Here is a 14,154-nt window from a genome sequence, read left to right as displayed (position 1 = left end):
AAGAGTCGGACACGACTGAGCGACTGAACTGAACTGATATAATATATAAATTGAACAAATATTCTATATTGTTCATGGATACTTATAAATATACATAATCATTAAAAACAGACTGAAAGAATTAGAGACAAATCAGTTTAATCATTAACCTTTTTACTACTTTTACTTAAAACTGCAAATACAATAATATATTAACAAAATACTAAGAATATGACAAAATATTATCAATTACACGTGGTGGGTAGTTTCCTAGTCTCTAATTTTTTTATAGATTAAAAATTTTCCCCCAAATAAAAATTTCAAGTAAAACACAATAGTGGAAGTTGCTCAGTCATGTCCGACTCTTTGCGACCCCATGGAATATACAGTCCATGGAATTCTCCAGGCTAGAATACTGGAGTGGGTAGCTGTTGCCTTCTCCAGGGGAATCTTCCCAACCCAGGGAATGAACCCAGGTCTCCCACATTTCAGGCAGATTCTTTACCAGCTAAGCCACCAGGGAAGCCCCCAAATACTGGAATGGGTAGCATATCCTTTCTCCAGGGGATGTTCCCGACCCAGGAATCAAACCGGGGTCTCCTGCATTGCAGGCTGATTCTTTACCAGCTGAGCTACTAGAGAAGTCCCAAAGCACAGTAGTTTTATTTATTTATTCTTAAATTAAGAAGGACTGACATGTAAGAAATAAACAGGAACATTAACTCTGACAACACAGGCTGAATTGTATCTTGATCTCAGCATTCCTCCTAGCCGCACACTTACGTATGATTATGACTACTTAGGTTATCATTGCTCTACAACAGTTCTCTGAATTCATTAACAGAAGTAGTCCCTTTTCTTTCCCCAGCCTGAAACCCTGGCACTCTCCTGTAAAAATTCTTTCTTGGTTGCTCCATGAGAAAAACACATGTAATCCAATGAGAGAAGAGTCTTCTGCTGTTTTATACTCTGATCAATGATTATCAACTGGGGGCCATATTGCTTTCTCTGTCCCCAGGGGTATTTGCAAATGTTTGGATTATCATTTTTTGGTTATCGTAACTGGAAGGACATTTTGGTATCATAACTGATATGCAAATTCTATTGGCATCTAACTGTGTAGAAGCCAGGGATACTGTTAAACATCCTACAACATATAGGATAGCTTCCCACAAAAAAGAATTATATTGTCCACAATGTCAACAGTGTGGAGGTTGAGAGACTTTGCTCCAGATCCTCAGAGATGAGTGGAATAAAATACCCACTCTTCTCTCAGGTAGGAAGCTGCTATTTTGATCTGACTGAAGTTCCATCTCTATCTGGCATTTATCAGAGCCTCCTTAGCAATAACTCTCTTTTGCCTATTTCAGATGACCACGTTCTGTTAAAATAGAGATATTTAATTCCACAAATACTCATTCTTAAAAATCCTGATATTAACAATTTATTTCTTTGTTCCACTAATACCATAATGCACTGAGATGGCAGTTAAAAGATGTACAATGGATTTATTTATTCCTTTGCTAAATACTTTATGTGGCCTTACTATATATAAGCTACACACTGTGCTGGGAACTAGGGATAAAATGGTGAGCAAGGACAAAGTTCTTAGAGCAGCATAGCATGCAGCAGAGAAGCCATGGAACTCATTAAATAAGTACACAAGCTAGTAAAACCCTGAAATTATGGATCATAGCTCTAAAAATACATGTGAAATACATACATGAATAGGGGAGGTTTGACCTGGTAGTTATGGAAGGAAGAGAAGGCTCCCTTTTAAAAAATAATGACTAGACTGATATTTGGAGAATGCACAAGTGCTGAATACAGCAAATCTAGAGGGAGCAAACCAGCCCTGGGGAAGGAAGAGAACACAGTGAGTATGAGGGACTCAGAGAAGGCCAGTAAACTTACAGATGAAGCAAGCTCTAAAGTGACAATGAAAATGGTAAAGCAGCTCTGCCAGAAATAAGACTAAGAAAAAGAGTGTTCCTACCTTGATGCCAGTGTGTCACATGGCGATCCTTTTCTCTTATGTGAGTCTGGGTTAGCAGGATCAGATGAACTGTCCCCAAGGCCACTCATGTTGAAAAACTTCACACCTAAAAAGGAAGGAAAATGATAAGAAATCTACCCTAATGAACTTTCCAACTATAAGGGGAGAGAAAGCTCCCTTTATGTCAGAATATATCTAAACACTGCAGTTTCTCAGTGGATAATTACAGCCATCATAAAAGCATCCACATTTATTCAAACACACAGGAGCCATCAGCTATTAGTGTTTCTACACTTTCTTCTCCATACCTGTTAAATAAAATTAGTCACCCTTTATAAGACCATAGAGATCAATTAGGATGAACATATTGCTAGAATAATTAAATAGCCAATGAGATTTTTTAAGAGAAAAATCACTTCATATGTAAATGCAAAAAAATGACTCTATGAGAATCAGAAATTATTTATTTATTTATTTTAGACTATTTTGAAAAGGACTTAAAGCAACTTTTTACTCGTAAGGTTTGAGGTTTTATATTGAGAGAAAAAGAAATAATACATATATAACTAAAAGTTAAAGCGATGAACTAGATTTGGATTTTGAATTGTACTTACCAACTTTGAATTCTATACTTCTAACCTTGTGTTTATGTAGTCAGGCGACAAAGATCAAGTGTTTAGTCTATGTTAGGATCTTGGTATAGATGCCAGAGAACACAGAGTCATTTCCCCTAGCATGCCAGCCAGGTCTCTCTCTTACATGCTATGCCAGTCACATGCCGGCTAGTGACTGCACTTAAAAATCCTTTCTGATCTGCCCCTATCAACACTATTCTCCATAGAATCTTTAATGAAACTCGGATTCCTGCCTCTGGCCTTATGCTCATCACTGCCCTTAGACTTTATTAGTGCCAAACAATACACTACTCATTCTCTTCCACTCCATCTACCCTTGAGAAAGGAGAGGAAACTCTTGTTAAATGGGAAAAACCTTTAACTTTTCCTTAAATTCTAAAATTATTAAATAGCTACAGTGCTGCATGTTAGCAGTCATGCTTATAAAGTTGAGAGCCCTAAGAATTTCTCACATGGCTTTAATTAATGTCTGAGTAAATCCTTTTTCTCTCTCTAGTCCTAAAACTTACTTTGTCTCTAGCTCTTTCTCAACACCAAAGATTTTCATATCCCCTTTTCAGTATAAAAATACCTAGAATTCTAATCATGAATTTATTATTCCATGTAACCAAAGAGGCACATTTTTAATTTCTCCATATTAGATGTAAAGATCATGAAAATCTCCAGCTTCTAGGACTGCAATCTTGTAGTATTCCTTACTTTTCTTTTTAACTCCTCATTTTGTATCAGTATCAATGTCCTGTCAAGTCTTTATTAACAAAGATCCTACAACGTCCTCTGTTTCTTCATTCTCAAATAGTTTTGATTCTTGCTTGGAAGCTAATACCTCATTCTAGATTCATGCAAGATCCTTCTATCTTATTTCTCATTTCCAGTTACTCTCACTTCTAATGTGTCCTATAAACAGCAGCAAAACCATTCCTACTCAAATGGCACTTTCAAGGTATCACTTCCGTGATGAAGAATCAGCCTGATTCTCCTACTGGAGCATGGTAAAGCATGGGCATTAGGGTCAGAAAGGCCCTGTTTAATCACTACCTGCCTATTCTTGAGCAAAACGTTTAATCTCCTTAAACCTATTTCCTCATCGGTAACTTAAGAATAATAACTATACTTCGTTGCTGTTGTTCAGTTGCTCAGTCGTGTTAGATTCTTTGAGACCCCATGGACTGCGGCACACCAGGATTCCCTGTCCTTTACCATCTCCCGGAGCTTGCTCAAGCTCATGTCCATTGAGTCAGTGATGCCATCCAACCATCTTGTCCTCTATCATTCCCTTCTCCTCCTGCCTTCAATCTTTCCCAGCATTAAGAGTTGGCTCTTCCTATCAGGTGGCCAAAGTACTGAAGCTTCAGCTTCAGCATCAGACCTTCTAATGAATATTCAGAGTTGATTTACTTTAGGATTGACTGGTTTGATCTCCTTGCAGTCCAAGGGACTCTCAAGAGTCTTCTCCACAGCTCAAAAGCATCAGCATTCAGCCTTCTTTATGGTCCAACTCTCCCATCCATACATGACTACGGGAAAAACCATAGCTTGGACTATACAGACTTTTGTCTGCAAAGTAATATCTCTGCTTTTTGATATGCTGTCTAGATTTGTCATAGCTTTTCTTCCAAGGAACAAGTGTCTTTAGATCTGTAGTGAGGACTGAATGAAAAGTGCATGGAAAGAGTGCACTAAGTAACTGTTGGTTATTGTAATTATCTCCCCTTTAGACCAAGAGCTCCATGAGGGGTAGTGTTCATTAGTGGATAACTCATTCCATACTTTCTCATTGAAAAATACAATGGACACTTTTCATTTCTTCATTTACTGACACTAACTATTATTACTATTACTTTACTGGGCTGCTCAGAGCAGCATCTGAAACTGTTTCCTTCTGGAAACATTGTCACCCACTGACTTCTGTGATCCCACACTTTCATCACTTACTTAATAAATAAATTAAGCATCCATCATATCTCAGGCACTGTGCTAGGAGTTGAGTAAACTGTGGATAGGAAAATAAAGGTTTCTGCCCTCATGAAGTGGGAAACACAAACAAGGAAAATACAAAATAATATGTAATTTTCTACAGTGATAAAAGTCATAAAGAAAAAGAGCAGGGTTCATAGAGAAAAACAATAGAGGAGACCTATTTTTAACTGGGTGATCAACTGAGGCTTCTCTGACAAACTTATGTTTAAGCCATGACCTGAGAGATCAGCAGAAGTAGTGTGGTTTTCTACTTACCGTATTCTCAGTGCTTTTTGCCCAATTGGATTAGACTGTGTTAGATTTCCTCGAGGGTCTAATGTCCTAGTCCTCTTTCCCCCTCATACTATACATTATTTTGGGGGGATATCACTCACTGAATAATGGTTTCAAAAAACATTTCTAAACAAATTACTCCCAAATCTCTATCTCCTGAGTCTCAGACTCACAACATACTCCTTGCTGGATAACTCTATCCAGATGTCACACAGACACTTCACACTCAACTTTCCAAAATGAACTTAACATCTCCTCCTCATGTATTTCTTTTTCTCACAGTTGGTACACTGGAGTCATTCCAGCCTCTTCTCTCACACCCCACATGCAATCAAACATTAAGATGTGTCAATTTTTATTTCCACCCTATACTTACAGTCTCCTCTCACCTCTTGTGGAACTATCAAAATAGTTTCCCAGGTGGTCTTCCTGACCCACCAAAGTAGGCTATAAAAATATAAGTCTGATCAGGTCAATCTCTTGCTTAAAACTCTTCCCTTATGGAGAAGGGAATGGCAACCCACTCCAGTATTCTTGCCTGGAGAATCCCATGGGCAGAGGTGCCTGGCGGGCTATAGTCCATGGGGTCACAAAGAGTCAGACATGACTGAGAAACTAATACAGTCCTATAAATTGGGAATTATCAAATTAAAATTTAAAAAAGCCTACTAAATATATTTTGTTTTATAATTTTATCATCATATATATCTAATCTTTTGTTAGATAAATGTTTAAATATTGTCTTAGGAAAACAGTTTTTGAAAATATGATAATTGCATGCTAACTAGGAAAGCACTAATCATTTTACAGTTATCCTTAGTTGAAGAGTGTAGGTAAGTTCTATGTAAGTACTACTATACTATTACTATTAATATAGAAGTATTAATAATAACAAATGAGATTATTTAGATCAGAGACAGGCAAACTATGTCCAGCAGGCCAAATCTGGTCCACCACCTGTTGTATGGCAAGTAAGCTGAGAATGGTTTTTACACTTCTAAATGATTGGGGAAAAAAAAAAATTTGTGACATGAAAATTATATGAAATTTGAATTTCATTGTCCATAAATAAAGTTTTATTGGAACTTAAAAAAAAAAACAAAAACAACCTCTTCCCTTAATCTTCACTGTCCACAGGATAACTCTAAAGCCCCCAACATAATACACAAAGATTGCACCAGCTCCCATCTATTTTGTGTTCATTACAGAATTTGGTGAATGAATGATTAAACGTTTGTCCAATCAACATTAGCCCAACCATTATAATCTATGTATAAACAGATTTTACATATATATATAAAATATACTACATAGAGTCCCTATAGACACATATAGATTATATATGCTAATTTTAGTTTCAATACTAAGGAAAGACTTTAAAATCCTTGGTAATATCCCATCCTCCCTGCAAAGGTAAACATTGTCAGAAACTTTACACTGATGTCAGTGTGGATAGCCTAACTTAACCCAGCAACAAGTATTTATTGAGCTCCTATGCTGTGTAGTAAGTTGCTTCAGTCATGTCTGACTCTTTGTGACCCTATAGACTTTAGCCTGCCAGGCTCCTCTGTCCATGGGATTCTCCAGGCAAGAGTACTGGAGTGGGTTGCCATGCCCTCCTCCAGGGGATCTTCCTGACCCAGGGATTGAACCTGTGTCTCCTGCATTGGCAGGAGGGTTCTTTAACATTAGTGCGACCTGGGAAGACCCACTGAGCTCCTACTGTTTGCCAGCTTCTGTTCTAGGTAGTGGGAATACAATTGTGCATGAAACTTATAAAAATTCACTGTCTACATAAAGTTTCATTCTACTGTGAAGGAGAGAGAGAAAGTTAAAAAGTTAATTACAGAGTATATGAAAAGGTGGTAAAATGGAGGAAAATAAGGTAAAAATAGAGGCTTAGGTTTGTGGAAGGAGAAGGGCAGCAATTTAAAGTACAGCAGTTTGGAAGCGCCTTACTGAGCACATATTGAAGTGTGTGTGCTCAGTCGTGTCCAACTCTGCAACCCCATGGACTGTAGTCCACCAGGCTCCTTTGTCCCTGGAATTCTCCAGGCAAGAATACTGGAGTGAGTTTCCATTTCCTCTTCCAGAGGATCTTCCCAAACCAGGGATGAAACCTGGGTCTCCTGCACTGCAGATTTTTTACTTTCTGAGCCACCAGGGAAGCCCTAAGAAGGTGAGATGTGAGCAAAGACTTCAAGGAGGTGGGGAAGAGAGAATGACATCTGGAGGAAGAGAGCTCCTGGCAGGGGAAGGGCTGTACAGCCTGAAGGGTGGAACATAACTATACTTTTGAAAAATATGAAAGAGATCAGTGTGGGTAAAACTAGGGAGTGAGGAGCAGGAGACAAGGGTGCATCATGTAAGGTCTTGGCTGAAACCATTTTAAAGACTTTAGCTTTACTCTGAGTGAGTTAGCCAATCATTGGAGGGTTAAGAATAGAAGAGTAACAAGGTCTGATTTTCATTCTAAGACTTCCTACACGAAGGGCAAGCATAATCTTCCTGATCTCAGGGATCTACTATCTAAATAAGTTTCTAGCTGCTAAATGGACATTTCCATTTGGATATTCCACGGTCACCTCAAATCCAACATGTATAAACATAATGGACTTTTAAGTTCCGGGTTTCTATTAACGATAAATAAATGAGATGAGCTGCATTATGGGTTAATGTCATCAGAGGAAAACATTTATTAAACCTCCTGTGGTGGGGGAGAGGAAGGATCTATAGGACAAGGAAAATAATCATAATTGAAGGTAAACAACGTCAATGCAAAGATAAATACACCAGACTTGAAAACAAAAAAGGATGTTGAAAGACCTGACAATGGTTTTGTTAGCATCCATTCTCAAACACAAAACAAGAATAATCAGTTAAGTGATATATTATTATAATGAATAAGATGGCTAACATCTTTTCCTGTGAAATGTCACAGAAACATAAATGAGGTTAACCAGATATCACAGAAACAAAGAAGTCATTGAATTTTATTTTTACATAGAAATAAAATATATTTCAAAATTAAAACAAAAAAGAAATCATGTGATAAATTAATAATAATGAAAAATTATCAACTCTAAACTTTTCAACAAAAGTAGAAACACAAGAGAGAAGACAATGATGGACAAGAAAGAAAAATGAAAGAATTTAGAGTCTGCTAAAATCCAAGAGTTTACTAACTCTTACTTAAAGCTCAGTTTTATTTAGCTGCTCATCTTCTCTGTTACTTAAGACATTAGGTTCTACCTATCTAAGAATCTACCTATCTGATTTCTACTGTCTCTCAAAATACTCCTGGGCATATATTTCTTATGCTTATATGCTGTAAAATTATAATTCTCTTGTTTGTCTCCTCTTCTAGATTGTGAACTCAAAAAAAATTACTAGATCTTTTTATTGTATATCCAATATATAACATAATGTCTAAAAGTTACAGAAGCCAAAACCGGTGATAAATTAAAAGTGAGTTATTTTACTAATATGACATTTAAATTTTGTAAAGAATGTTTAAGATTTTTTACAATTAATATTTTCTGAAATCTTTCCTAATGCTTTGGAATTCTTTTCTATAATTGAGAAATTGAGCTTTCTTGAAATCCTCTTTCCCCTGTTTTCAGTGGGGAAAAAAAAGAAACTATCTTTTCGTCTAGAAATCTGAGGACATCTTTTCTAATTCTGAAAAGGTTAACAAGATCTATTTTGAAGAAACCTTCTACAATATTTCACAGTACAATAGAGACACAAAGACATGTTGTATTTACACAACTGTAAACATAAGCAGTACAATCTCATAGTTTGGATAATTTTGAGCAACAAATAAATCTAGATTTAAAACAGATTCCCCATACCATGCTACAACTGGCTGGAGACTGACATCTGCTAAATTTATCTGAAATTCTGGGGCTGAGGAAACATCAGACAACAATTCAACAGCAATTCAATATCTGGCCTACCAAAATAAGAGCCAACAGTAAGAAGCTATGAGAAAGTCACCAACAATTTGCTGATGATATGATTCTGGAATTAACTACTTTCTATTTACAAAACACAATAAACAGATAGTGGAATGCAAAACCTCTGATGAGTGAAAACTTTTATAGCTGTTCTATTTGTGGAATGGCTTTATATCTGGCAGTAGGGAACTTAAGGTTCATTAAGAAAAGAAATGCTGGTTTCAGGAAGCCAATTTACATATCACCTTTTAAAAAAAAGAGGTACAGTTTCTAACTAAAAGTACCCTGTGGATTTAAGAAGAGTTGCTAAGTTATACACAATCTCATGCACTCTCTAGAGAGCAGTTTTAGAAACCAGAAACCACATCTACCTCTGTTCAAACGGACCAGACTAAACCAAATAGGTGAGGCTGAAGAAATAGGTCAGTGCTTTATATTTCAGTTGAATTATAGATTTCTACATATGAAATTTGTCACTCATCTCCCAGATGAAGCTGAGGATCACATAATCTGAAAAATAACAACTAATTAATAAACAACACTAACAATGTACTTTAAAATGCTAGCAAGCAATTGGCACAGAGCACAGACATGAAGGAACACTGAGTTAAACCTCATCCAGATGGTAAAGAATCTGCCTGCAATGCAGGAGACCTTCAATGCAGGGTTCGATTTTGGGGTTGGGAAGATCCCCTGTGGAGAAAGGAATGGCTGCCCCCTCCAGTATTCTTGCCTGGAGAATTCCATGGACAGAGGAGCCTGGTGGGCTACAGTTCATGGGGTCGAAAAGAGTCAGACATGACTGAGCAACTAACGCTTTCCCTTTCCTTCAGCTGATAATATCACACAGGAAAAATCATGATAAATAGAGAGTTCCTGCATTGGGTAATTGCCATAAGGAATGTTTCTCAAACTGGAGTCCTCAAATACCTAAGATTCTCTTTAAAAAACTTTTCACTTTTGTCTTTTCATTTCAATGACAATTGAATTCTTTCTTATGTGATAAAAAACGGATGGGGACTTCAGGATTTCTATTGCCCTTTTTATGGCTGAGTAATTTCACATGTTGGGATATAGCACATTTTGTGTAGCTACTCATCAAATGATGGCCACTTAGGTTTTCCATTCTTGGGGTTATTCAACAACAATGCTACTATGAACATTTATGTGTAAATTTTTGTGTGAACATGGTTTCAATTCTCTCGGATATGAAACTACTAGGCATATTTTATTGATAACTCTCTAACTTTTTGAGGAACTGTCAAACTGTCTTCCACAGTGGCTGTACCACATTAAATTCTCACCAGCAATGCCCAAGTGTCCAATTTTTCCACATCCTCACCAAAAATTGTTATTTTCTGTTTTTTTTATTTTATTTTAATTATAGCCACCCTAGTGTGTGTGAAATGGTATTTCAATATAGTTTTGTTTTACATTTCCCTAATTACTAGTGGGGGCTTCCCTGGTGGCTAAGTGGTAAAGATCTACCTGCCAATTCAAGAGACACGGGTTCGATCCCTGGGTCAGAAAGATCCCCTGGAGAAGGAAATGGCAACCCACTCCAATATTCTTGCCTGGAAAATTCCACTGATAGAGAAGCCTGGTGGGCTACAGTCCACGGGGTTGAAAAGAGTCAGACATGACCTAGCAACTAAATGACAACAACTATTAATGATTAACCATCTTCTCATGTGCTTATTGGCCATCAGCATATCTTTGGAGAAATTTTTATTCAAGTCCTTTGCCTATTTTTAAATTTGGTTGTGTTTTTATTGTGTTTTTTTAAGTCATAAGAGTTCTTTATATTCATGTCTAGATCCTAATCTATGATTTGCAAACATTTTCTTCCATTCTGTGAATGATCTTTTCACTTTCTTTACAGTCACTTTTTAAAAAATTAAATTTATTTTTAATTGAAGGATAACTGCTTTACAATATTGCATTGGTTTCTACCAAACTATGGTAACTTTTGATGACCTAAAGTTTTCAGTTTTGATGAATTCTGACTTATCTACTTTTACTTCTTTGTTTAATAAATACAGTGTCTGGGCTTCCTCTACTAATGGCTATTTCTCCTGTGTATGGGTCATACATTTTTATTTCCTTGTATGTCTAATTTTTTGTTAAAAAAAAAACAGATATTTTAAAGCTAATGACTAAACAGGGATGTCTTTAAACATCTGGAAACAAATATTCTCTCTGAACCCACAAAGCAGGAACCAAAACTCAGATGGTTATCCCTGGCCCAGAAAAGAGTCCTGGCTTCTTAAGCCTCTGCCATAAACAACGTGCCCATATCTTAATCTTTATGGCCAGGAATAAACAGCAAAGGCAAAGAAACAGATTCAAAGAAACAGAGTCTTTGAATCAGACTCATTTTATCTTGTTTCATTTATTCTATAAACTATAAGACTTCTTAAATTGCTTTTTATAAAAGAAAATTCTGTACACATTCTTTTAAATTTATTACACTAATAATAAAGACATTATCAAGGACTTGGCAACTTCTAAAAGTATATAATGTATTTAACTTCTAACTAACTAACTTCTAAAAGTATATAATGTTTGAAACAATGTATTTAACAAATTTATGTTTACCACTAAAAGTTTATTCTATAGATCGATAAACAATGTTTCCAACCTTTGCATTTTTTTCCTAGATGGAAAAGAATAAGTTTGGGGAAAGGGTAAAAAAGTATTTTTTTGTTTTCTATTAGCAAATAGATAAGAAGAAGAAAACAAAATAAGTTTTAAACCCAATATTTTAAATTCCTCACACTTACTTTATTTAAAATTTAATTTTTTAACATAAATTCAAATGCATTTGCCTTGTGAAAATACTCTATTTAGGAAAAATAGTTAGCACATGAAACACGTTTATAGTAGCTATCTTATTAAAACAATTTGGCAAAAATACCCTCAAATACCCTCAACATTTCCTTGTAGATCTGTCAAACTAGATGATTCCAGTTATCTTAAAAGGACATGCGGTAACTGTAGATAGACTGTACATGTCTTCCAAAAATCAGTTTCACATTGTTCTAACTTGTGAAAAATACATTGGCATTTAAAAAAAATAAAGATTAAAATCAGTCTTCCTGACTACAGCTATCTTTAACTATAAACAACAAAGTAAGTATTTGACATTTACTTGCATGTGCACAGTAGAACAGTTTATAGTAAACTAGCAAAAAGGCAACACCTTTTAAAAAATTAAGTTACGGTCATATAGACAAAAATTAAGTGACAAAAATGGCAATGTCTGTCTCTTTCCACGAAACAAAGTTCTTTAAAAACAGAGTTACAGTTCCTACCTGGGAGACTTCTTTGTTCATAATGAGTCCTCAAAACAGATATGGTCAAATCTGGTGCTCCGTAGGGTAGTTTCCAGTGGAATGGGGGAATACTCTTTTCCAGAGATGGCTCTAGTTAAGTCTCTTCACTCTTACTTCATTTAAGGCCAGTTACGCAAACAACTAAAACAAAGGAGAAGCAAAAAAATAAAAGCAGAAGGGAGGTTAGATGGTTATTTTATTTTCTAAGAAATAATAAAGGTCAGAAATGCTAAGTTAAAAAAAAAAAGACACAACTTTTCAGGCCAAATGGAAAAATACTTCCAAAAGACAATGGATGAAGATCTGATTTCACAACTGAGGTGCTTCTGGTAAGTAAATATATATTCCTATTTAAGACTGCTGCTTAAGTAATACATAATTGCATTCTGCCCTTAATGTTCTGAGAGGTCCATTTATATGTCTTTTTAAAAAAATTTTCTGGCTGTATTTGTATATTTATCTTTCTTTCTACCTATAAATTCTGATTTTTAATGTTTTCAGTTTGTATTTAATTCTTTCATTTCTGTAACACTTCCCATTATATATTAAAGTTACTATGGTATTTTATTTTCAAATCTTTTATTGAAAAAGTGTACAAACTTTTTATGTTCATAATACGTAAAAATAAATTTCATTCACTTCTGTTTCCAGTAAGGATGAATGATCTTGTATTGCACTAACTTGCCCACAGATAGCAATGGACAAAAAACTCTGGACAAAATAAAATTTACTCAAAGACATGGAAAAGTGACCAAAAGCAGGCAGAAATGTGGGAAATTTGATCACTGAAAGAAAGGTATCGTACTGAATCAGATCTATACTCATAGAGAACTCTTCCCAGTATACCCCTAAGTACTACAGGGAGGCTAGGCCTAAGAGAGAAAACCACTGTCTTGTTGGCTTGAAGCATTGGAGAATGTAGTTCAGAGCTGACAGCATGCTAGATAACAAGAGGAGAAAATCATGGTAAGAAGGGCAGCAGAGCAAGGGGGTGGGATACCTTAAATCTGTATACAAATGTTCCTCAAATCCTTGGTTGATCCTCTGAACTGCTCATGTACAGGGAGACTCCAAGTAGCTCCATATAACCATACCACAACTGAGATTCCCCTTTGCTGTTTATAATCACACACTCCTTACTCACTTTTTCTTAACTCCTTAGTAACCACTTATCTGCCCCCATTTCTATAATTTTGTCACTTTGAGAATAGTACAAAAATTGAATCAATTCCATACTTGAATCAAGTATGGAAATATTTTGTTAATGCCTTTTTCACTCAGTCTAATGCCCTTGAGATCCATCCAATCTGTTGCATATAAAAATTGTTTGTTGCTTTTTATTGCTTCATGGTTTCAAAGTACCACAGTTTCTTTTTCACCATTCACTGTTGAGGTACATTTAGGTTGTTTTCCATTTGGGGCTATTATGAATAAAGCTGCTATAAATATTTGTGTACAGGTTTCTGTGTGAATATAGGTTTTCATTCTTCTAGGATAAACATCCAGAATTGCAACTGGATTGTTCAGTAAGTGTGTATTTACTAGCCAGTAATTTAGTTGTCTACTAGAACAAAAATCAATATTCTTCAGAAAAAAATAACAATCCACAATAGTATCCAAAACATCCAATATAGAATAAAAAAGTTACTAAACATGCAAAGAAGCTAGAAATTGCAATTCAAGATCAGGGTAACAAAAGGGGGGGGTCAATAGAAATCTATCATAAGATAATCAGTTGAAATCAGCTGATAAGGATGTTAAAGCAGTTATTATGAGTATGTTCAAGATGTTATAATAAGTTAACAGATGGGAAATACTGGGAGCAAATGGAAACTATAAAACAGAAGTAAATGGAAATTGAAGAACTAGTTCAACGTTGAAATCTTTCAATTCACTGGACAAGCTTAACAGTAGATTTGTGATGGCACAAAAATAAGCTGGTGAACTTGAAGTCAAAACAACACCAAATATGAAGACTGGACAACTGAAAAAAATTT

The 14,154-nt window shown here is 35.6% G+C and overlaps 1 protein-coding gene across 50 annotated transcripts in view; it reads right to left on the bottom strand.

Moving 5' to 3' along the window:
• The window catches only part of NCOA1 (nuclear receptor coactivator 1), a 220,887-nt gene that overhangs the window by 99,031 nt on the left and 107,702 nt on the right, over nucleotides 1–14,154 (bottom strand). For all 50 annotated transcript variants that reach the window (XM_081592675.1, XM_081592695.1, XM_081592710.1 and 47 more), the window contains 2 exons: nucleotides 12,137–12,298; nucleotides 1,976–2,081 (listed from right to left, as the gene is read on the bottom strand). In XM_081592675.1, coding sequence (XP_081448801.1) covers nucleotides 1,976–2,064 — 89 coding nt within the window. In that variant the 5' untranslated portion in view covers nucleotides 2,065–2,081; nucleotides 12,137–12,298. The remainder of the gene's footprint in view (nucleotides 1–1,975; nucleotides 2,082–12,136; nucleotides 12,299–14,154) is intronic.

The sequence above is a fragment of the Giraffa tippelskirchi genome, chromosome 4 (genome assembly GCF_054371585.1).
Source record: "Giraffa tippelskirchi isolate mGirTip1 chromosome 4, T2T-mGirTip1v1.2.pri, whole genome shotgun sequence".
NCBI classification, from domain to species: Eukaryota; Metazoa; Chordata; class Mammalia; order Artiodactyla; family Giraffidae; genus Giraffa; species Giraffa tippelskirchi.
This window is presented reverse-complemented; position numbering and strand designations above follow the sequence as displayed.